Below are 22580 nucleotides of genomic sequence, written 5' to 3'. Positions count from 1 at the left end.
CCCACTTCCGAGATCCCCTCGCCAGCAGCAGGGTTGACTTGATGTGCCCTGTGACTGCTCAGGGCTGCCGAGGAGAGATGCCCATAGGGTGGGTTCCGACTTTGCCTGGACTTGGGGGCCTAACAGAAGCACCTCTTCCTGCCCCGCCCCCTTGCTGCTCCAGCAGGCCCACCTCAGACAGGACCACACTGGCACCGTCTCCCCCAGGTCCCCTCAGTGCTTCTTTTCTCTACCAGTGACATGAACCCTGGGCCAGAACCTCACAGACACCCACCACTCTACCAGGACTACTGCCTTAACCTTTCAAAGCCACCCCCTCTCCTCCATGGCCCTGTGCCGGCCCCATCGGGCCTCTCCACTGCCTGCCTGGGCGACTGCCACGGCCCCGGAAGAGGTGTCCCCACTTCCAGCCCCTCCATGCTCAGCCACGGACCTTCCACACACAGTGAACCAGTCAGTCCCTGCTGCTCATTCTGAATCCGGCCCACAAGGCCCTTTGTGACAAGACCCAACTGGTCCAGAGCCTCGAAGCCCTTCTCAGGCTGACTGGGATGCAGGTCCCTCATTCTGCAGCTCATTTTGTGTCTCCCCATTCAGGCAAAGCTCCACCTGGCAAGAACTGTCTCACTCACGGCTGTCCCCGAGCCTGGCACGGGGCATGGAGTGGGAACTTGTGCTGGCTAGCGGCTAAGCAGCTCTCTCCTGCAGTTCAGTCTCACCGTCTGTTTTCAGAAAGCTCCCACAGGCTAAGAAGAACTCTTATGTGACAATAATCCATGTCCTGTGCTTCTCAGAAATGCCCCAGAGATGCTGGCCTTTGATAAGAGAGTGCACAGGCAGCGAGGACAGGAAAGTGCCATGGTCAGCAGTTCTGCTAAGACAGGGCGGTGACAGGCAGACAGCCTGGCGCACCGGAAGGAACTCGGGGGGGCTGCTCCCAATAACCTGAAGCTCCGAGGCCGGGGCTGGGCTGACCTCACAAAGTGGTTTTACCTCTGTGACCCTGACCTTGTATCTGTCTCAAAAATTGTTTCTCAACCCCATCCCGGCCTCTGGATGCCCAATACCCGGCACAGGCGTCCTTCTCGTCTGCCTGGCTCCTCCTCACCAGCCTGCCCTGCACACAGATGTGACAGGGCCATGCCCTGCTCTGAATGTGAGACACCTGAGCCTGCCACCTAAGGCAGTGATGGCGAACCTTTTGAGCTCGGCGTGTCAGCACTTTGAAAAACCCTAACTTAACTCTGGTGCCGTGTCACATATAGAAATTTTTTGATATTTGCAGCCATAGTAAAACAAAGACTTCTATTTTTGATATTTATTTTATATATTTAAATGCCATTTAACAAAGAAAAAATCAACCAAAAAAATGAGTTCGCGTGTCACCTCTGACACGCGTGTCATAGGTTCGCCATCACTGGCCTAAGGCCTTTTGGCAACACAGTCTTGGTCCCCCTGACCCCTCCTGCCTCAACTGGCCACTTACAGCTCTTAGTCCAGCAACATGATGTGCTGGTGGTTTCTCACATACAAAGCCTTCTTTCTTTCCTCCCTGCCTTTGTCTACACGGTTCCATTTCCACCTGACCAATGCCTACTCCTCCTTGCGGACTCAGCTCCCAGGGCATGGTGGCACCCGCTCCACTCCCACCTTAGTGCTCCCTCGGGCCCTGCACATGTCCCTATCAAAGCACATGCCACACGCCGTCTCACAGCAAGGTGACTGTCCCTGGCACAGAGTGCCTCTCCACAGTCTGTGGGGTGAATGCATTTGTCTGTGTGAGTCAGGAAGGATGAAATATGAAAGGAAACCCACAAACAGGAGGTGTGATGACAAACGGTCTGGCCTCCAAAGGGGGTGGTCCAGGGCTGGCTTTTTAGTCCCCAGAGGCAGGAAGTGGACATGGCGCCGCCCCCGACCGTTCACTTACACTGATCAAAGATGACTTTTTCCTGGTGCTTGCTCAGCTGCAAAAGCTTCATGGTGTGTTGCAACTTCTGTTCTTGATCAAATAATTTTTTGTTCAGTTTGGTGATCTCAGCCTTCATTTCTCCAGTCTAAAGAAGAGAGCCATTGGAAAAATGAACACAGGGTATCCAACATTATATCACATGGGCAGAGTTACAAAACCACATATAAAGATGCTCCACCTCACCTACAAAGGTATTCGATAAAAACTAGAAGCCATTTTCTGTGGTCAGGTTGGCAAAAACAGGCCAAACCCAGCAAAGGTGAGGTGTGGCGAAGCACGCCAAGGGGCTGTGCCCAGGTGGAACAATGACCTGGCAAGATTTGCCAAATTATAAAATGTGCTTACCCCTCTGACCCAGCAATTCTACCCTTTGGCATTTACCCCCAAGGAGTAATATAAGCACAAGAAGATGCCTGTGTTCAGAGATGTCCATCTCAGCGTTGTTCATAGCAGGAAAAAACAAACCGATCGGTAAGGTCTAGATAATAAATCACGGTGCTCACACACAGTGGAATAATTCTGCAGCTATTAAAAATGATGTTGTAGAACTCTACTTATTGACATTGAAGGATGATAGTAATTAGTGACAAAGAGCCCAGAACAGCTATTGTATATTAGGCATTCCTGTTCCATAAAACCGATTACATACATCTACATTCACAGATGGGTACATCAAGACGTCTACAAAAATACTGGTGACATAGAAATGTCATCAAAATGTCAATAACAATTATCCCTGAGAAATGTTATTTGGAATGTTTTGTTTCATTTTAAAAATTTATCAGAATTGATTGACTTTTTAAACAAAAACTACAATGCTAATTTTTTAAAAATGTAATGCTTAAATATTAAAAAAAGGTATGAAAGTATTATTAGGAGAGCCTGACCCATTAGGGCACCTATCTTGATTTTTCAGAGGTGAAGGGCCTCAAGACAAGCACCCCATCCTCTGAAGGGAAAAGGGCACACCACTCAGGCCCTCTTAGCAAGCCTCCACCTGACTCATGCAGAGTGTTAGCACACCCCTTCCTCCTAAAACCCCGACTGTAAGGTGACCTGGCACAGACCACTCTCCCCTACATCGAGACACCTCTGTCCCCAAGAGGGGAAACGCTGGGCTCTTAGCTTATAGAGTCACTTTAGTTCGTTCCCAACTTATTTATGGCAGTTTTACTGTAATCAATTACAGCAGGTCCTCGAATAAGGTCGTTTTCATTCAACATCATTTCCTTATTACATTGACGAGATGCTGCAGGCACTTAACCCTTGTTTGTATCAATTAGTCCGTGGTAAAATGGATTTCCTTATATGTCATTTCGCTTAAGTGTCACAGAACCTATTGACATTAAGCGAGGACTTACTGTGTGTGATTTAATTAAGTATTAAGTAACCCTGTGAAATATGTGTGTGAAAAGACCTGGTTGTATGAAAACTACTTCAGGAAAGACTTGGTAAAGGGGACTCAATAAAAACCCATTTCTGGCAAATGAGGTGTGGGTGCATCAACCGTAAAAGTTGTGGGAGGAACATGGTCTAGATGAATTCTACATTCAAACTGCTTTTCATGTGTCTACATTTTTTCTTCATCTTAAAGAAACAGAAATTGGAAGTGACAGACATACATTATGGATGTAATTTATGAAAGAAAGGAAATGTAGAACTCCGAACAGCAGACCCATATTCAAAGGAAAGGCTCTGGCCCTACATCAAAAGAATGGCAAATGAACGTACATTTAACTGTTTTAAGTTAACCTAAAATGTTTAAGGTATGTATCATTTTTTGATTCCCTGCTTTAACCTACTTTTAAGATTAAACAACTGTGTCAGCTACAAGGACTTCAACTGTTCTTCCAAAACATTCTAATTTAAATATTAGCTTTTCTTTGATTCTCTGCCTCACGCTAAGAGCCCAAAACGACCCGTGTTCTGGTCACGGCTTCAAGGGCCACACCTTTCAGGACAGTCATTCTATCCATATTCAGAGCCTCAGTTCCTCCCACGTCTGTAAAATAGGGAGGATCCCCACCCCATCCATCTAGAACCCATCCATCACACTGCAATAGAGAGCCTCAATGAGGCGCTCCCGGGAGGCAGGGAGGACGACTGCTTCACCTCTGCCTGGCCAGCCCCTTTCTCTTCCTAAAGTCAACTCAGGCATCACCTCCTCCAGGGAGCTTTCCCTGAGACTCTCCCCAGGAGTCGAAGCTGGCTTCTGCTCCTTTGGGTGCCCACCGTGCGTGGTGCTTCCCTTCACATTTTAATGCTCAGATCTTAGAAAAAGATATGAAAGTATTAGGAGAGTCTGACCCATTGGGGCACCACCCTGACTTTTCAGAGGTGAGGAGAGCAGGGACGTTGTTTGCTTCCCTCCTGGACCAGCTCGATGAGGGCAGAACTCACTTCTTCCTGACCATCAGCGCCTGGCCCAGAGGAGGTGCTGTGAGACCATCCGCCAAGTGGGGGTTAATTTCACCTGCACTCTCAAACACTCGGTACATATTCTACCCAGCACTTAAAATACAGAATTCAGATAGTGCCTGCTGTTCCTCCCATCTAAAATCTTCATTTTTATAGGATAAATACACCTTGGTAAACAGCAGGGGTCCAAAGCCCAGCTCAGTCCCTTCCAGATGGTGATGGAGCAAGGGGGCTTCAGTCTTCACTTCCAGAAAATGGAAATAATCCCTCACTTTCTAAAGTCTCCTGCGAGGGATGGAGTGAGATGCCGAGTGTAGAGCAGAGAGCCTGCCACAGAGCAACCCTTCCCCCGAGGCCACCAGGCTGAGCTGGGCGCCAGCACCACACCCTCCTAGGGGGCCTCAGACTCACTCCTGAGCGCCCACCTGGCTGCGGGGGCTGGGAGGGTTCTGTTGTGTTGTGTTTGCTTTCTTTTTCATGATGAAAATTCTCAAACATTGACAAAAGGAGAAAGAATAGGACAATGAAGCACGCACGTTCCCTCCCAGCTTCAGTCATTATCAAATCGTGGCCAACACTGTGTCATCCCTGCCCATCCTCACCCTAAAGTTGTTTCTAACATCAATCCTAGGAGCCGATCATATTTCATCCATAAAATATTTTAGTTTATAGCTTTAGAAGAAAAAGATTCTTTAGAAAAACACAATATAATTACCACATCTAAAGCAGTGACGATAACTGCCTCCACATTTCCCTGATTGCATCATAATTTTATTTTTTGAATAACTGGTTTGATTCTAATTAAATTGGAATACAAATAACACATTTTGCATTTTACTGATGCGTATCTTAAATTTCTTTTACTCCAGTGGCTCTCACAGCAGCAGGACTTGTGGAAACAGAACGCGGGAGCCCACGCCCAGACTTTGATTCATCGGGTCTGGGATGAGGCCCCCAAGTCTGCATTTGCACCTCGTTTCCAGATGTGCTCATGCTGCTGATCAAGAACCCATACTTTTCGAATCACCACAAACCTGCAAACTTCACTCCCCCCGCTCATTTTTCCTAGGGTGAAAAGATGTTCTAAGCTCATCTGGCACACTTCCCGCCCCAGACCTAGACTCAAGCCCTTTCTCCAAGGACTCCTAGTTCCTAGCAGTAGGAAAGGTAGTTAGAAACCACAATCTGGCACTAGAGGTGTTCACTGGTTCTGTTTCGGAAACTCTTACAGCCTTTTAATTAGAGAGAACTACAGCAAATACACATGAGTCCATACTGATATTTCCAATTTAAATTAAGGATTGCAGGATTTTTACTTCTTTGATTTTTATTTTATTTAATCTCTTCCCTGACAGTAAAAAACTCAACATAGTTATTTGTTTTATCCTATAATAGAAATATAATAGTTTTATAACATCAGTATCAATATTGTTACTAATAACTTGATCAATGAGAACAGTTTAAAACTTTTTGCAGTTCTTTTTGCCCTTGGAGTGTTTCCGTGCAGCCAAATTGCTGTTTTAGTCACTGAACTGTTTCCTCTCTGTGTGGTCATGCCTTCAGTACTACAGACACTAAGGTTTGTTGGTTTCATCTTCCTATGAATTCTTAGAAACTGCTTTTTTCTCATTTTGATTTACTTTTATTTATAATTATGTAAAGCATTTATACAGTTTCAAAGTCAGATTTACAAAACAAGTTCTATTCAGAGAAAGGTACCTTCTATCCTACCCATCCATCCTCTTCCTTCCCACCCCCTACAAGTAACCTGTTATTATTTATCCATTAAAATTTTTTTATAAATAAATGTATGTATATATTTGTACCCCTCCTCACAACTTTCTTAGAAAACGGAAGTATATGATCACACTTTCCAGAGCAGAGGAACTGCAGAGGATGATGTATTAAATGCAAAAGGCAAATGAACGACACTCAGAGAAAACACCAGGCAGTGAAAAGCCATTGGGGTTGCTGGTGACAACTTGGAAATCTGATTTACACACATTTCACACCAAGAAAAAGGCACTGTATGAAACATGGGCAGTTTCCAGAAAAGTGGCTGGAGGCAATTTAACACCACACAGGGGGTCTGCGTCCACCAGCAACCATATCGGAGCATCTCCAAGGTCCTTTTTGTGGTTCTAAAATTCTATGATGCTAAAGTGAGCATCATCAATTCCCGGAGAAAGACTCGGAAACATGGGGCGAATCATCACAAGCGCTGATCAGTCCCTAGACTGATTTGCGAGTGGGGAGATCAATGTGAGCATAGTTAATCTTCACACACACGCGTGGAACAAGGACTGCATTCTATTTCACAGGCATTACCATGTACTGAGGACAAAAATGTTGCATTGAGAGTAAACTGTTTAGTTCAGACACGTTATGCTCTAAAAATCATATGGACAAATACTAGTTTGATAGTATGAGAGAAAATTATTCATTCATTTAAAAATATGAACAACTTAGACTTTGCCCCTCGTGGAAAATAGCAGGAGGCAGTCATTAAACAAATGAATATGTAATTATAATTTGTGATAAGGGCTATAATGAAACGAAAGCTATGCTGAGTGAACAGGGAGCCCTTTCTGACCTTGACGTAACATTTAAGGGGAGATGAGAGATGAGGAGCCAGCAGCTGGGAAGGAGGCAGAGCATCTGTGTCTAAGCCTCAGAGGGAAGAGAGCACAATGGGTTAGAAGAAAAGGAAAGGTCAAAGGGGGCCTGGAACCCAATGGGCCTCCTTCCCTCCAACATTCCATCGTCCACTCGGGCCCCCCCAGCTGCAAGAGGGCAAAGCAGGATTTCCTGCACCAGGACTGGTTCCGTACTTCCAACACTCAGTGCACCCCAACTTCCGCCCAGGGTCCCAAGACGGAAGTCTTAGCACAGGCTCCACAGGCTCCTTCAAGCAGAGAGCTGCTTCACCACCACTTCTGGTGGACCTGAGAGCCATCAAAGGGGCTTAATTAGACACGTATTGACATGGATTGTAAAATTCCCTGCCTTCCTGCTGCCTTTGGCAAGAATGTATAGGTTAGACAAGTACAGGGGGACACATCTATCAGGCCACCAGGCAGAGTTCTAATGCCTCCTCAACTTGCGCGCCCCTGCTTCCAGCAAGTTTCTCTGGTCAGCAGAGTGGGCGCTCACCTGTTTTCCCACAGACAAAACCCTGGGACCACTTCTGCCCACCTGACTCCTGAGTAGTGCCCATGAGACATGAGATGAGGATGGGCATGGGATCAACAGTTCTTAATTTAGTCACATTCAAGTGTCTATAAAGTTGAGCTTTTAAGAGAAGTTTCAATGGTTTCATAGTAAACTAGAGGCCCAGTGCACAAAACCACATGAGACCCCCAGAGCGCGGAGGCGCACTGCGAGACCCATCAATGCACCTCCTGGTGACCGGTCGTTTGGTCATTATGGCGTTACGGCCACTGGCCTTTTATAAGATAGATGATTTTCACTGATTCAAAAAAGCAGTTCCTAAATCAGTGGTTCTCAACCTTCCTAATGCCGCGATCCTTTAATACAGTTCCTCATGGTGTGGTGACCCCCAACCATAAAATTATTTTCGTTGCTACTTCATAACTGTAATTTTGCTACTGTTATGAATTGTAATGTAAATATCTGATATGCAGGATGTATTTTCATTGTTACAAATTGAACATAATTAAAGCATAGTGATTAATCACAAAAACAATATGTAATTATATATGTGTTTTCCGATGGTCTTAGGCGACCCCTGTGAAAAGGCCGTTTGACTCCCAAAGGGGTTGCAACCCACAGGTTGAGAACTGCTGTGCTAAATGGTTAAAACAGACTTGAATACGACCAACTTAATACAATGCTGAAAACTAACAAAGGCACCAGCCGGCCCAGAAGAGGCATCTGAACTGAAAGACTCTGAGAAGAAGGGAAGGAGCTGGGCCACGGGACAAGCTGGGACCTACAGCCCATAAAACAAGTTCATGCTTTGGATTCAGACACTTGTGCTTTCAAACCAGCTCTGTAACCTTGAGTATGGGCCTCACTCCCCAAGCCTCGGTTTCCTCATGTGTACGATGCAAACAGCATCTCCCTCAACAAAGACGTCCTGAGAGTGAGGACAGGGCCGGGTTAGGGCAGCAGGGCGGTGGTGGATAAGGAACACACTGGGAGCACCAGCTTGGTGCCTGGCACAATGCCTTCTCGCCCTCTGACAGTCCCCACACTGCGCGCCCAACTGCTGTGAGCCAGGTCCTGGCGGGACGTGCAGGAGACTGGGACACGCCTGTAGTGGCTCCCCTGAGCCTCTGCATCCTGTGTCACCACCCACCTGTTCACAGTGGAGTGTGCACTGGCCATCCGTGGGGAGTGAGACTCTCCAGAGAAGCGTCAGTAACCTCGCGGCCTCTTCCAGGATCAGCTTGGCTCTGCTCACGCTGGTGACAAACCTGCTCAGAGGCGCCAGGTGGAGACCCTGCATGCGGGGAGGAGAAGGTTGTTACATGCAGCCTTGAAAACGATTATGGACAAGCCAGCTTTAATGGGCAGCATAAATCTCCAGACCGCAGGGCTCACGCTCCACATGCTGAGCAAGAGCCTGGTGCCAGATGACACCAATTTATTGTTCTTAAAGACGGGTGAATTATAGATTATGAGAGAATTCGGTGGTGAATTTAGCCCAATCAATAACCATGATTAATAACCACCTGCATTAACTATATTTACTATGCCAAGAAGAGGGTGCATGGTCGGACCACTCTCTCTGCCTCTCGGGAAGGCAAATGACGCCAACAGCACGTAATGCAACACGAACACTCCTGCCTCAGTCACCCGCTGAACGGCTCTGCTTGCTGCCATGCACAGTTTCTCATCCTCTCTGCTGGCAGAAGCAAACTCAAATTGGGGGATGACGAGGGCATGGGAAAGCAAAGAACGTGAATCAGGAGGGGAAAACAAAATAAATTTAAAAACAGAAATTGAAAGGGCATTGTCTTCACTATCAAATAAACGTAAAATAAAACACCACACTCCCCTTTTAGCTATCAAATTGGCAAAAAAAGGACACAAACTTATAAACAAAAACACTCAGTGCAGACAAAGGTGCAGTGAGATAGCAATATTTTTGGAAAGTGATGTAGCAAGAGATATCACAAGAGTTCACAGCCTTCGAACAGGTAACTCCATGTTGGGAAGCTCATCCCTAAGGAACCAGTCAAAGGCATGACCACGGACCTATTTATAAGGATCATCACAGCTGAGATACACACCAGCCAGCTGTGAGAGTAAATCAGTGGTGGTACACCCACAGGTTAGCTTATTTTTCAGCCATTAAAAGTCAAGTTCTAGAAATTACACTGAATGAGATAGGAAAAATGTTAGTATAATGTGAACTGAAAGTCAAAATACGAAACTCATATGTGCTGGAGTCAGTTTAATTAAGCTTTATGAATGAACTAAAAGTATATTTATCAAAATTTCAAGTGTTAAGCACCATGTGGTATTTTTATGTTTTCCTTTTATGCTTTTCTAGTTTCTAATTTTTTACAAAATTTATAATCAGAAAAGAATAACCTTATTAAGATTGATTAATTCATTCAACAAATATTTGCCAGGCAGCTATGCCATGCCAGGCCCTGAGCTAGGGAGTAGGTAACAGTGTGGGCAAAGCAGGCACTACCCCCTCTCCTGGAGCTCATTATCTAGTGAAACGTAAGAGGCGAAGCTGACTTTTACAATATGGTAGTAAAACAAAACGAAACTAAAAGGCAAAAAGGTATCAGAAAGCAGGGGCTCCAATGTCCGCAGTAAGGACCTGAGAAGAGGGACTAGGAAATGTGACCCACGGAAGCTGGGTCCAGTCTGGGAGGATTGAAGGACGGGAGGATGGCTGGAAGACTGGACAGACCGAAGCAGTCCTAGGGCAGGTCCCAGTAAGCGATGGCAATAATGCAGGGCACCAGCCTCGACAAGTGTGCCTCCCACAGAAAACAACAGAAGCCCCCAACGGGACCTGACCTCTCAGCTCGCGTGGTTACACATCCAGGTTCCTCGTCCCAGGGCCTCAGTGAGATCAGTGTGCCCCTTGACTTCCAGCGCCCGCAGCCGACACGTCCATGCCTGCCCCTCCTGAGCATCAGTCTCCCTCCCAGCTCTGCCACAGGTCAGGTTACCTTTGTTTCCAGCTCTCGACTTGAGGGGCTGGGTGCCTCCTGGATCTGAATGTCCATCTCGGCAAGGAGCTTCTGGCCCTGGCCAACCTGCGTGCACAGGGCCTCGTAGTCCTCAATCAGGCCCAGGATGTGGCTGCCACTCTTGCTGGCCCACAAGTGGTGGCCCGGGACCAGGCGAGACATACTCAAGGCGCTGGTGGCCGAGCTGCCACTGTCGCAGGAGAGGGAGTCCATGTCATTTCTAGAGAGCGGAGGACTCTCTGACGCTACAGAATGAGAGGGAAGATGTCAGATCTATTGGAGGCAGCACCTGGCATTCCATGAGCTTCATTCAACCAGCTAGGGTGGCTAAGAGCGGCCCTCAGTCTGTACATTGCCCCACACCGGGCTTATTCATCTTGTGGGAGAAGCTCAATTCCATTCAACCAACACTTAACAGGTCAGGCACCACTCTGCAGAAGACCCCGATTCACACAGATGAATCAAGCCAGTGCCTGCACCCCAGGAGCCCATGGTCTAATCAGAACAGACACATGGGAGGTGGAAAAGCACAACGACGAAGACCCAGGGCTCAGAGTTAAAAATTCTGGCTGGGACACCAGTGAAGTTTGCATTCATGGTGAGTGGCAGAGAGTGGGACAAGGGCGGTCTGGAAAAGGAAGAAAGTGGGAGCGTGTCTGCAGGAATGTGACCCTCTGTATGAGAGCATGAGGGCAGAGGGATAAGGCTGGACAGAGCCCACTGAGTCTGGCTGCTCCAGGACCTTGAATCCCATGCTAATCAAGAGACCCAATGCTGTCACTGAGGTTGGTAATACCAAGGCACCAATTAACTGGCTTGGAGAAGATCACCAGCTAGAGATGCTGACAACACGAAACCCAAATCCTGCCAAACACCCTCTTAAGCTAAGACCAGGGACATCCTTTTCTTCAATTTAAAAAGTCCTGCTCTTGCCGGTTGGGTCCCAGGTTCAAATCTGGTCAAGAGCAAATGCTGGGGTTGTGAGCTCCATCCCCAGTAGGGGGCGTGCAGGAGGCAGCCGATCAATGATTTCCTCTCATCATTGATGTTTCTATCTCTGCCTCTCCCTTCCTCTCTGAAATCAATAAAAATATTAAAAAATAAAATAAAATAAAAAGTCCACTGGCAAATCCAATCCTGCTGTAGTCAACCCAGATGTCGGCTTTGTACCTGATCTCGGGCGCACAGGTGGGGCGGAGTCACACAGATCACAGGAATTATCGGTTGCCACAGGACATTTGTCGCCATCTACAAAATGCAAAATAAGAGAAGGAAAATGAGCTGTTAAATGTTTTGTCTCACAGACAGAACTGAAGGAGAATATGGTGAAGTATCGGACACACAAGCATTCCTTCATAAGCTCACTGGATCTCTCCTGCCAAGCCCTGTGCAGACACCGGACAAGAGCGAGCAGGCTGCCCAGGCCGGGTGGTTCAGGTGGTTGCAGCATCATCCTGTATACCAAAAGGTTGCAGGTTTGATTCCCAGTCAGGGCACGTTCAAGGGCAACCGATCTCTCTCTCTCTCTCTCTCTCTCTCTCTCTCTCTCTCTCTCTCTCTCTCATCCCCTTCCCTCCCATTCCTCTCTCTAAATCAATTAGAGAAACATATCCTCAGGTGAGGATTAAATAATAAAAATAATAAATAAGTAAAAAGAATGAGGAGACTCAGTCCCCTCCCTGGAAGGACCCTCTTGTCCAGACAAGGAAACAGGCCATTTCCCTTGGGGTGCTCAGGGCTAAGGGAGGGAAGCCCCGGGAGCTGTGGGAGCTCAGGGAGCTCAGGGAGGGGCGCTAACCCAAGGAGGAAAAGAAATGCAGGCAGAGGAAGGAGCAGGTGCAGAGGCACAAAGGAGTGAGCCATCTCTACACGCCCAGGGAGACTGCCGCAGTTCAAATGGCTGAGCCCAGGGAGCCAGGCCAGAATTGTGAGGACGTGGGACCCACTCCAGGGAGTGAGGCAGGGCAGTGTGCAGCGAGATCTGCACTTCGGACTGGAGGAGTGAGCCTGGAGGGTGCCGCAGTAACTCAAGCAAGAGAGAAGAGTGACCCAAATAAGGATTTGGGAGGTGATGCATTTCTGAAACAATGTAAGGAGGCAAAATCGGTCAGATGCTATGCAAGATGATCTGCAACACAAGCAAATGCAACGCAGAACCAGTTTCAAACCTACTAGGATGCCCGTCAGGTCATGAAAAGCATTGACAGTCAGGATAAGAGGCTTAAATTCTCTTTTAAAGGCAATAAGAAGGACTAAAAGGGATGTTCAGTAGTGGAGGGACGTGGGCAGGACTAGATGGATGGGAGGCTGGCAGCCCAAACCCCACTCCCTGAGAACCAGGAGGCTCCAGATAGAGCTTACACTACTTTGCCAAAGGTGGCAGCTAATTAGTGGTCAGGTCCCCTGGCTCCCAGGGTAGAGCATGTCTGCTGTCAACGGAAAGACACCTCTGTGAGCAAGGGCAGACACACAGACACACAGGGCTGCCTTCTCTAACAGGGAGGAGAGGCGGGAGCAGTACCGTGTTTGTCTGGTGGAAGGGGCTGCTCAGGCGTGGGCAGGGTTTGGAGTGCCTTCCTCCCGCTCTGCCCCAGCTGCTCCTCGAGCCTGCCCTGCAGTGTGCTGTTGGTATCGATGCTCCTTTCCAGCTGTGCCCGCAGAGCCTGGATCTCAGTCAGGAGGTCATGCAGGTCACCGAGCGGGTCCTGCCCCTTCCAGCCTTCTCCCGACATCTCTCCTCTGGACTCTGAAACATGTGCAGGAGAAGCCTCGACACCTTCTTCCACCAAAGGGTCAGCCATCAAAAGCGCTCGAGTTTTAAACCCGCCACCATCACCCTCCCCTTCCTAAGAACCTAGTACAATTTAAAATAACAACTTGACTTTAAAAACAAAAATATTGGCAGGCCTAATTGCTGCTATTCCACAGGCTAAATAAGAGCTGGAAATTAATTTTCACTTCTGGCCATAAAAGCATAGCAAATTGCACACCAAACCCCGAAATTATGTCTAGTAGTAATAAAATCTATTTGGGTGGAATTATAGAATGAAAGGGGCTGATTTTAAGAGCCACAGTATATTTAAAAAGGCAACAGCAAGAATAAGAAAAGCAACTCGAAGAGAAAATAAAAGCTGTGACCCTTTTCTAGATAAATTTTCAATAGAGAGAAACCATCTGGAAAATTAGTTTTAAAAAAACCCCACCACACCTCAAAATTGATTCTAAAACATCTGCATTTACAGTCAAGTCACTCTGATCTGGAGTCTCTCTCAGGATATAGAGAGGACCAGGGCCAACGACCACCTCTGGAGCAATGGCCACCTTGGAGTGGGTGCTCCATAAATACTCGCTGAATGAATGGGCAAAAAGGAAACACAGAGTAGCCAGAAAATTGTAGTAAAAACCGTATCCTGAGTGCCTACTATGTGCTACATACTGTGTTAGGATGCATTTAATAAATGACCTCATAAAATGTTCTCAACAACTCTGCAGAACAGGTACCAGCGAGCACGCTTTACAGAGGAAGAAACAGGCCCCAAGGGGTGAGACACACTGCCGAGAGCCACAGAGCGGGAGCAAGGCGGTGAAAACCCACACGTCAGCGGCCTGACTCCTGAGCCTCCGTCCTTCCGTGAGTCCGGCGGCTTCTTCAGAGGAAGAGTGGGCCAGAGAGCTTGCTTCGAAATACACCTACCATCCAGGTGAGCTCGGGTGTGATGACAGCCCAAGACACAGAGCCCAAGCCGAGAAAGCCCGGACCAGCGCCCGTACCTCTGGGAATCCCGTGCTGCGCATCCAGCTTCTCGTACACCTTCAGCTCCACTCGCAGGGACTGCAGCAGCCTGTTGTTCTGTGAGAGCAGCTCCTGCCTCCATTTCAACCTCTCCTGCACCCTGCGAAGGCCCAGCACCGGGGAGGAGAGGTTATTCTAACTCAGAGTGACGCAGCTGGACCTCACAGGCAGCCAAGTCCACCCTTAGCTGGGAGAGAGTGGACCGGAGTGACAAGCGTGGTTCAGAATTGCAGTCACAGCCCAGCCTTTTCCATACATTATCTCACGTAATCTTCACGGACACAGAAAGGAACCTGCTATCTAATCCTCCACTCGGACATGAGGAAGTGAAGCCCAGTGGGCACAGCCCGGAGAGGAGCCAGGACGGAAAAGACCAATTCCCACCCAGGTGACCCAGGGTGAGGTCAGTCACTCCACAAGAACAAGGCACTCGCACTGCCGACAGGAGAGACTGGAAACATGGGGACAAGACAGAGTCCAAGGGGAAACGGCAAACAGCAGTTGGCACATCCCTTTAAAATCTAAGTCAGACTCATGCGGCCCCTCTACTCAGAATCTCCCCAGCTTCCTGTCACTCAGAGTAAAAAGCAAAGTCTTGACCACGTGACGAGGTCCTATGTGATCCAGCTCTAGCCACCTCTGCCCTCCCCGGTACCACAGCCTCTCTCCTCAGCTGCACTGCCTCCCTGCTCTGCCCAGCAGGGGCCAAGGACGCCCTGCCTCCACCCATACCCTTCCCTCCGCCCGTACCCGTCCCTCCCACAGTGATCTTCCACCAGCTATCCACAGAGTTCACACCTCATTGCCCGAATGGCCCTCGGCAGAGGCTTCCCTGACCCGCCCTGCCACAATCAGCCCCCAGGGCCCATCCTGCTTACTGTGAAGACCTCTCTCCAAATGTTCTATTCCCACGTGACGTATTACGTGTTTGGGTGTTTACTGTCATACTGTCTGCAGTCCTTGTGCACTAGGGCAGGGGCTGGCATGCCCTGTCCCGTGGCCACTGCCCAGTACCCGACGCCCGCAGAGCCGCCAGGCCAGGGGTGCCTGACTACCTGCTGAGCTCGCTGCGGCTGGCACACAGCTCCTGGCGCAGCTGCTGGTTGTGCTGCTCCCTCTGGCCCACCTCCTGCTGCAGCCTTTCCTTCTCCCCCTTCACACAGGCAAGCTCCCGCTGGAGCCGCTCAAGGTTCGCCGTCTTCCTGGAGAGGGACTCTCGTAATTTTTCATTCTCCTTCTGTTTATCTGCAAACAAAATGCGCCACTGAGAAGAGACCCCATTTGTTTTTTCCAACCTTATTACGCAAATACGGCACTTGAGTTCGAGCACTTCAAGAATACAAAAGAGAATGAGATTTAATCTGGCATTTATGATTCTGGCACTCCAATTATCTTATGCATTGTGGGCAGATAAATCTGTCAACACCACGGCTGCAGATTAAACGTCACTGGGATGAAATGGGCCTGTTTAATTTTCTATTAAATAATGGGCTGTGCAAACCTAGTGACTTTGCCTTCACAGAGCAAACAGTGGGTAGAAATTAGACAGAGGCAAGGAACAGGCCCCAAATCCTGGCCCTGGGTGTTGGAAAAGTATGCGAGCCTCCCCCCAGGCCAGCAGGGCTGTGCCGATGGCGGCCTGGGATCCATCCACTCCTCAGCCCTGTGGACAGCCCTCTCCTGAGGAGGACACACCTCGGGCCCAGAGGCAGTGCTCTTCTGCTCACTGGCTCCACAGCCGTGAGTGAGCTTCTGCCCTTCTCTGTGCCTCAGTTTCCTCCATGTACCAGTGTGCGGATTACCCGGGACTGCACGCACAGGGCTGCCCCCGCGCTCCACAGTGCAGGCTGCTGGCAGTGCTGTACCAGCCATCTGCAGGCACCACATGAAGATCTTCACATGTATCACGTTATGTACTCTTCACAGCAAACCTCCAGGGAAGGTACTAGCATTCTCCCGTTTCCCAGACGGGAAAATAAGGAACAAAGAGGTTAAGACTTTCCCAAGATCACACAGTCAGTAAGTGGCAGAGCCAAGACTCAGACCCGGGTTTTCTGATTCCACTCTTAACTATGACACCTTATTTCTCCAGCAAGTGTGCTCCTGCCCCCAACCCCGGCCACACTCAGCCTCGTGTAATTCCCGAGTGGTCTGTACTCGCCCCATCTCTAACTGCTAGGCCTGTGTCCGCTCTCCTTCTTCTATTGAAAAGGCCCTGCTCCTCTAAACCGGAGGCACCTTGGTTAATCCCTACTTATCCTCTAGACCAGCGTTTCTCAACCTGTAGGTCGCGACCCCTTTGGGGGTTAAACGACCCTTTCACAGGGGTTGCCTAAGACCATATTGTTTTTCTGATTAATCACTATGCTTTAATTATGTTCAATTTATAACAATGAAAATACATCCTGCATATCAGATATTTACATTACGATTCATAACAGTAGCAAAATTACAGTTATGAAGTAGCAACGAAAATAATTTTATGGTTGGGGGTCACCATAACATGAGGAACTGTATTAAAGGGTCGCAGCATTAGGAAGGTTGAGAACCACTGCTCTAGACTCTGCTTCTGAAGATCAGCTTTCCCTGGCCAGGATGCTGTCTCCAGGATCTGTAGCTCCGAGTCTGCCTGCATCGTGGCTAGTCCACAGACTGGCCTGCTGTGTCTCCCATCAGACCACGAGGGAAAGGACCAGTTCTCAATTCATTTCTGTAACAGCATCCACACAGGCCCTGACATAGAACTGGAGTCAGGAATGTTTGCTGAGTGAATGAATGATCTGCAGAAGCCCGAATTTCATCTCAAACAAAATCAGCATGAATAACCTCTAGGGAAAGTGAAATAAACTGGCCCAAGTTTCAGCTCCACCACCTTCGAGCTCTGTGACCACAGTTCAGTCAATTCCTTAGGCCTGTCTCTTACCTGTGAAACAGGACTAATGACATATCATTCCAGAAACATTTTAAGTATTGAGAGGTAATGTGAGTGAAAGCTCTTGGGGGACTAAGCTCCAAACAGAAGGAATTAAGAGAAGGGATCTTTATAAGAAATACTGGGAAAACTTTCCTGACAGTGGGAAACCTCTGATTGAGATGTGGCAGTAATATACTTCCAGGCCTTCTCTCTCCCACTGGGAGCTAAGACAGATGAGAGGTGGCTGGATAGAGGGGATGTGTAACAAGGGCAAAAAGCAACATTTACTGAGCTGAGGGCTTTACAGTGTTTAATTGTCACTACAGCCCTGTGAGGTATTCCTGTTTTCCTGGTACAGAAAAGAATACAGAGTTTCGGAAAGGTTCAGTGACCCACCCAGAGCCACGGGAGGTGAGCCTAGATTGCTCCGAGTGCAGTGCCTGCATTCCTCCCGTGCCACAGAAGGCGGTGGGGCTCCAGGCTGCAGGAGACCCCTTTAAGCCTTACCTCTGGATCCTCTAGCAAGCATTGTATTGAGGGCCTGGTTCTGCTTCCTCAGGAAACGAATTTCTGATGTCAGAGAATTATGCAGCTCTGAACCACAAGCAAAACTGTTTGAAGAACCTATAAAAACAAAAATATAGTGATTTATGCAGTCTCAAGGTAGAGAAGTTTCTAGAAAACAGCTTTAAATAATGAGGAAACATAAGAAAATCACTCTGTGAACTATAGATGGTGCTACCAGAGCCCAAAGGGAGACAAGAGTGAGCTTAAAAGAGGAGACAAGAGGGGCTCCCCCACGTCCTCAGCATTACAGGAGCCATGCCGTTCTCAAACCTGCTCCCAAGGTGAACACTTGGCAGCAGGGGGAGGCGCAGCCACATTTATTTCTTTGTCTCTCGGAGGCTGTGACAACACGGTGAGAACAGCATGTCTTTCCACCAGCGTGAATACTTTATGAATGCCTTTTTGTAAACCTTCCTGTCAAAGTGAATTACTCTCCAGAGCAATTGCCTGCTCCATTATAGCTGATGGCCATTTGAGCCCCCAAATAATTCTATAATTGGATTTGCTAGGGAAAATGTAAAACAGAATGAATCTAATTCGGGCATTACCAAGAGCGAATGTGAAGGGCCCAGGCGTGTATTTCTTTCCTGTGTTTGATGTGACTAATAACTCAGATTAATAAATTTCCTTGGGGCTGACGGGGGGGAGGATGCTGGATGCAGGTGGGGAGGGAGGGAGGGAGAGAGGGAGAGAGAGAGAGAGAGAGAGAGAGAGAGAACGAACACCATTTGGAACCAAACAGCAGCACGCACAGTACTCTGGAAAGATGTCCTTCTGACTGCAACAGGCTGGAGAGCAATGAGAACTGGACTAGGGTCCAAAGATTCAAGTTAAGGAGCTCTGTGCCAGCCGCAGCGAGCTCAGCGAGCCACCACTGAGTACATCTCTGATAAAGATGCAGAGCTTCGTCATCTCATCTCCAAAAATGGAATGACATCAGCATCCCCACCCTTTGCAGAGCGCTGCAAAGTTAAACTGGTAAAGTTACACAATAAATAAAATAAAACTGGTAATGATGAAGAAAACCACCATTTATTGAGAGGAGCTTAAGCAAGGCCCCATTCATAACACTGCCTCATTTAATCTCTGTGACTCTTATAAGATAATTAAGATGGGGAGAGCTGGGGAGATTTGCCCAAAGCCACAAACTAATCAACAGAAGCTCTGGGATCCACACCAGGTAGTCCGGCCCAAACAATCTCCCACTTTCCTGGGGCACAAAGCTGCTCTCAGACACATTCTTCACGAAATGAGGACACAGTCCTCGGAGCAAGAAGAAATGATGCCAAAAAGTATTGTTTGAAGAAAAAGATGGGACAGAATAATGATACAAAGTATTCTACACCTTCAGGGTAAGTGAGAAAGGGAATAAGAATATATATTTGGATTTACATTTAAAAAAACAAAAACTGTTTAAGAACACAGAAGAAAACTAGCAGAAATGGGAGCAGAGAAGGGATAATAGGACTGATGGGTACAGAATGGAGGCATCAACTTTTGAATCATAAGAATATCTTACCTATGGAAAAATATTTAAAAATTCTTCATGGAAAAATATCCCATTCAGAGCTAAGTGTGGCTATGCAGCATTATTGGTGACTTTTTGATTAGCATGTGAGATTTAATAGACTGCTAAAATGCTAATATTTTTATAATCCATTATTAAAAAGACAAAATACTGCTTTTGTGGTTTTAAAATACCTATCTATTTCTGTACAGCTTCCAAAGGCAAATGAGGAGCCAACCACAATTCAAGGCGTCTGGGGGGCTGGCAGACTTCTCCAATGGCTGGGAAAGTAACATTTATCAAGTGACTACTATGTCAGGGGCAATGGGGCTCTCTACTTAAGTTAGCTCACGTAATTCTCATCACAACAGGATAAAATGGAAATTACTATCCCCATTTTATAGAAAAGTGACTAAAACTGAAAGTCAGCAAGCTTAAGTGAGGGCACCCTGGAGGTAAGCAGCAGAGTCAGGGTCTGAACTGAAACCTCTCTGGCCATGAGTCCGATGCTCTTCCCAGTGCACAGAATGCTGATCCAGGCAATGAACGCGCACAGACTGCGCCGGCTTGGGAAGGTCCTTCTTACCTTGATCAAACTCAAGCCCTTGCCGTTCCAACTGTCTCCGTAGCTGCTCATTTGTCTTAATAGATTCTTCTAAACGTTGCCTCAAACTTCGAATTTCCTGTATATGTTCCATTAGTAGGTCTACAGGAAGAAGGACAGTTTTTATTTACGGTCTGAAGCCCCTAGCAAAGTGAGTAATTTCTAGATTATGCAGTGATCTTGAAATTCCAATGGCACTGGCTGTGCTAAGATAGTCAGCAACTGGCAATTCCTTCCTAGCAGGGGGAGGCTGAGCTGATGCCCACAGCCCACAGACACAGTTCTGTAACGATTCTCTGCAGCCCTCCACGAGAGAGATATTGTACATCGCATGGAAAAATTATATTCCATACAATTTTAATGCTAACTCTCATGCAGCCCTTTATTCTTCTAAATATCAATTATTAATTTAAAATCTTCCTTATGGTGAAACTAACAGATCGCTCTGAAGTCTGCCTGAATTGCCTAAGAGTTGATTAAACTACCTCCATTATGAATCCAGATATTTTCAGGACTAATTCTTTGAAAGGCTTATGTTATCCATTTATCACTTACTAATTTCAGTCTTAAAAACAAAACAATCAATACCCTTGATGTTAGTGAGAATGGTACGATCAAGAATACATCCTGTTAGCATGAGTATAAATGTATATGACTTTTGGGGACTGTTTTTATCATTAACCTTAGAAAGGTTCTTTTCAATGTCTTTTACCAAATAATTCTAATTCTAGGAACTTACTTAAGAGGTCACCAGAGCTACTGACAACCATTTGCCAGATGCAAGAAAATGTTCTTTTTGACACTGTATGTAACAGCAAGAACTGAAAATAACTCAAATTATTAAATAAATTGTATTACATGCATTATGATGTAGTATTACACAGCTATTAAAAGTATATTATGATGACCTTATAGTACCATAGAAAACTATAGATACAAAACGGCTTATCAGTACAATCAAAGCTCTATTTAAAAATTTGCAGACAGGAAAGAGACATACACAAAAGAAGGAAATACACTGAAATATTCACAGAGATTGCTTTTGGGTATAGATTTTTGGTTTTTCAAAACTTCTATATTACATCTTAATATTATATTTAATAATATATAAAAATTTAAACTTCCCACATTTTCTAAAATGAGCATGTCATTTTTTTAGCCTCTGCCATACCTCACTTTAACAAAGAAGGAAGCGTAGCTCCAACGTAGAGGTGGGTTTCCAGAACCAGTGTTTAAAGCACAACCACATTAAGTATCCAAAGAAAAACCAAAGTCTTCAACTCATCAATTAGGGTACACTCCGTGTGTCTTAGTAATGTTTACTTTAAAACATTATACTAATGTTATGACCCAGTTTTAATTCCTCCAACACGATTTTCATTTAAAAGTAGTACAATGTTACCGATCTTTTCCTAATTAAATAGCAATTTAGCCATGAATCTGAATGTTGATGAGATGACTTAATTCCCAAACCCTCAGCTATCTCCTATTAATGCCACCCGTGTGGCAAGCCATTTGCTGGACTGTCTGAGGCCCTCGCTGCAGCCCAGACTGAAGAACGGCCTGTCACAGACTCCCAGCGCGTCACGTCACGTCATGTCACCACACCTGCTGCGCCTGCCTCGCTGCCCTGCACGCCTTCCAGTGGCTAGTCAGGTCGGAGGGAGCCGGGAGCTTATTGCTCTGGCTGTGGCCGTCCTTGCCAGTTCCTCCCCATTGCATGCTGCTGGCTTCTGCGGTAATAATCTCAGCAGCCAGCAGCCCAACTCATCTTCTGCTGAGTCTGGCCGGGAGCTGGAATCATCACTTGGGCTTAAGGACACATTCCCAGTTGAACTGGACACCACTTGTTAATTATGCAGCCCTCACCAAGGAGAAGGAAACAGTATACTCGCCTTTACAGGTGGGAGAAAAATATCCATCCCTCCACAATAACACCCTTCTGACAAATGCTAACTCTTTAAAACCACAAATCCTGTTTAAAGCAACCACCAAAAACATTGTGTACATCTTCTGACTAGTAATTCCAATTTACAGAATCTAGGTTAAGAAATGCCCTTCAATAAGGTGAAAGCTCATGTTCAAAGATATTCCCTACAGCACTGATCAAAATTGTGAGATTTCTGCAATGACTTAAATGTTCTGCAACAGGGAACATAAGAAAACCTGCAGTTCGGCCATTTGGTGGACTAAGCCAAAGCCAGTAAAAATGATGTTCTGTAACATGTTAGAAAGCTTATGATATAACGCTAAGTGAAACAAAAAGGAAAAACCACAAAATTCCCTCTCCATTCAGATTATGAATATGAAAAAAGGAAAAGACAGATGCAAAGACTAAAATTCTGAAGACAAACCAAGAACGTGAACAACGGGTTTGCTCAGGGGTTCCAGTGAGCACCATCCCCATCAGGGGAGTGCCTGGGAACCCAGGAGGAGGGCATAAGCCCAAGGTCATGGCTCCTAAGAGGAATCAAAATTAAAGATTCCTGAATGGTTCTACACTGAAAAAAACAGAGACTAGAAAAAAGAGGGACAGGCGAGAGGAAAAGTGGAAAGTGCCCAGCACCATAGAGGAGGGCTCTGAAGAGTGGAATCTTAAGCATTCTGATGTTACGGAGCTGGC

The 22580-nt window shown here is 46.9% G+C and overlaps 1 protein-coding gene across 1 annotated transcript in view; it reads right to left on the bottom strand.

Annotated features, from left to right (window-relative positions):
- CDK5RAP2 (CDK5 regulatory subunit associated protein 2) overlaps positions 1–22580 on the bottom strand; it is a 153939-nt gene that overhangs the window by 2514 nt on the left and 128845 nt on the right. Inside the window, exons 27-35 of the mRNA XM_081103379.1 lie at positions 19940–20059; positions 17787–17903; positions 15421–15610; positions 14344–14465; positions 13094–13318; positions 11743–11820; positions 10552–10817; positions 8712–8855; positions 1931–2057 (exon numbers count right to left, since the gene is read on the bottom strand). Of these exons, the coding sequence (XP_080959505.1) occupies positions 1931–2057; positions 8712–8855; positions 10552–10817; positions 11743–11820; positions 13094–13318; positions 14344–14465; positions 15421–15610; positions 17787–17903; positions 19940–20059 (1389 nt within the window). The remainder of the gene's footprint in view (positions 1–1930; positions 2058–8711; positions 8856–10551; positions 10818–11742; positions 11821–13093; positions 13319–14343; positions 14466–15420; positions 15611–17786; positions 17904–19939; positions 20060–22580) is intronic.

This window comes from Myotis nattereri (genome assembly GCF_964212035.1).
Source record: "Myotis nattereri genome assembly, chromosome: 12".
Classification (NCBI taxonomy): domain Eukaryota; kingdom Metazoa; phylum Chordata; class Mammalia; order Chiroptera; family Vespertilionidae; genus Myotis; species Myotis nattereri.
This window is presented reverse-complemented; position numbering and strand designations above follow the sequence as displayed.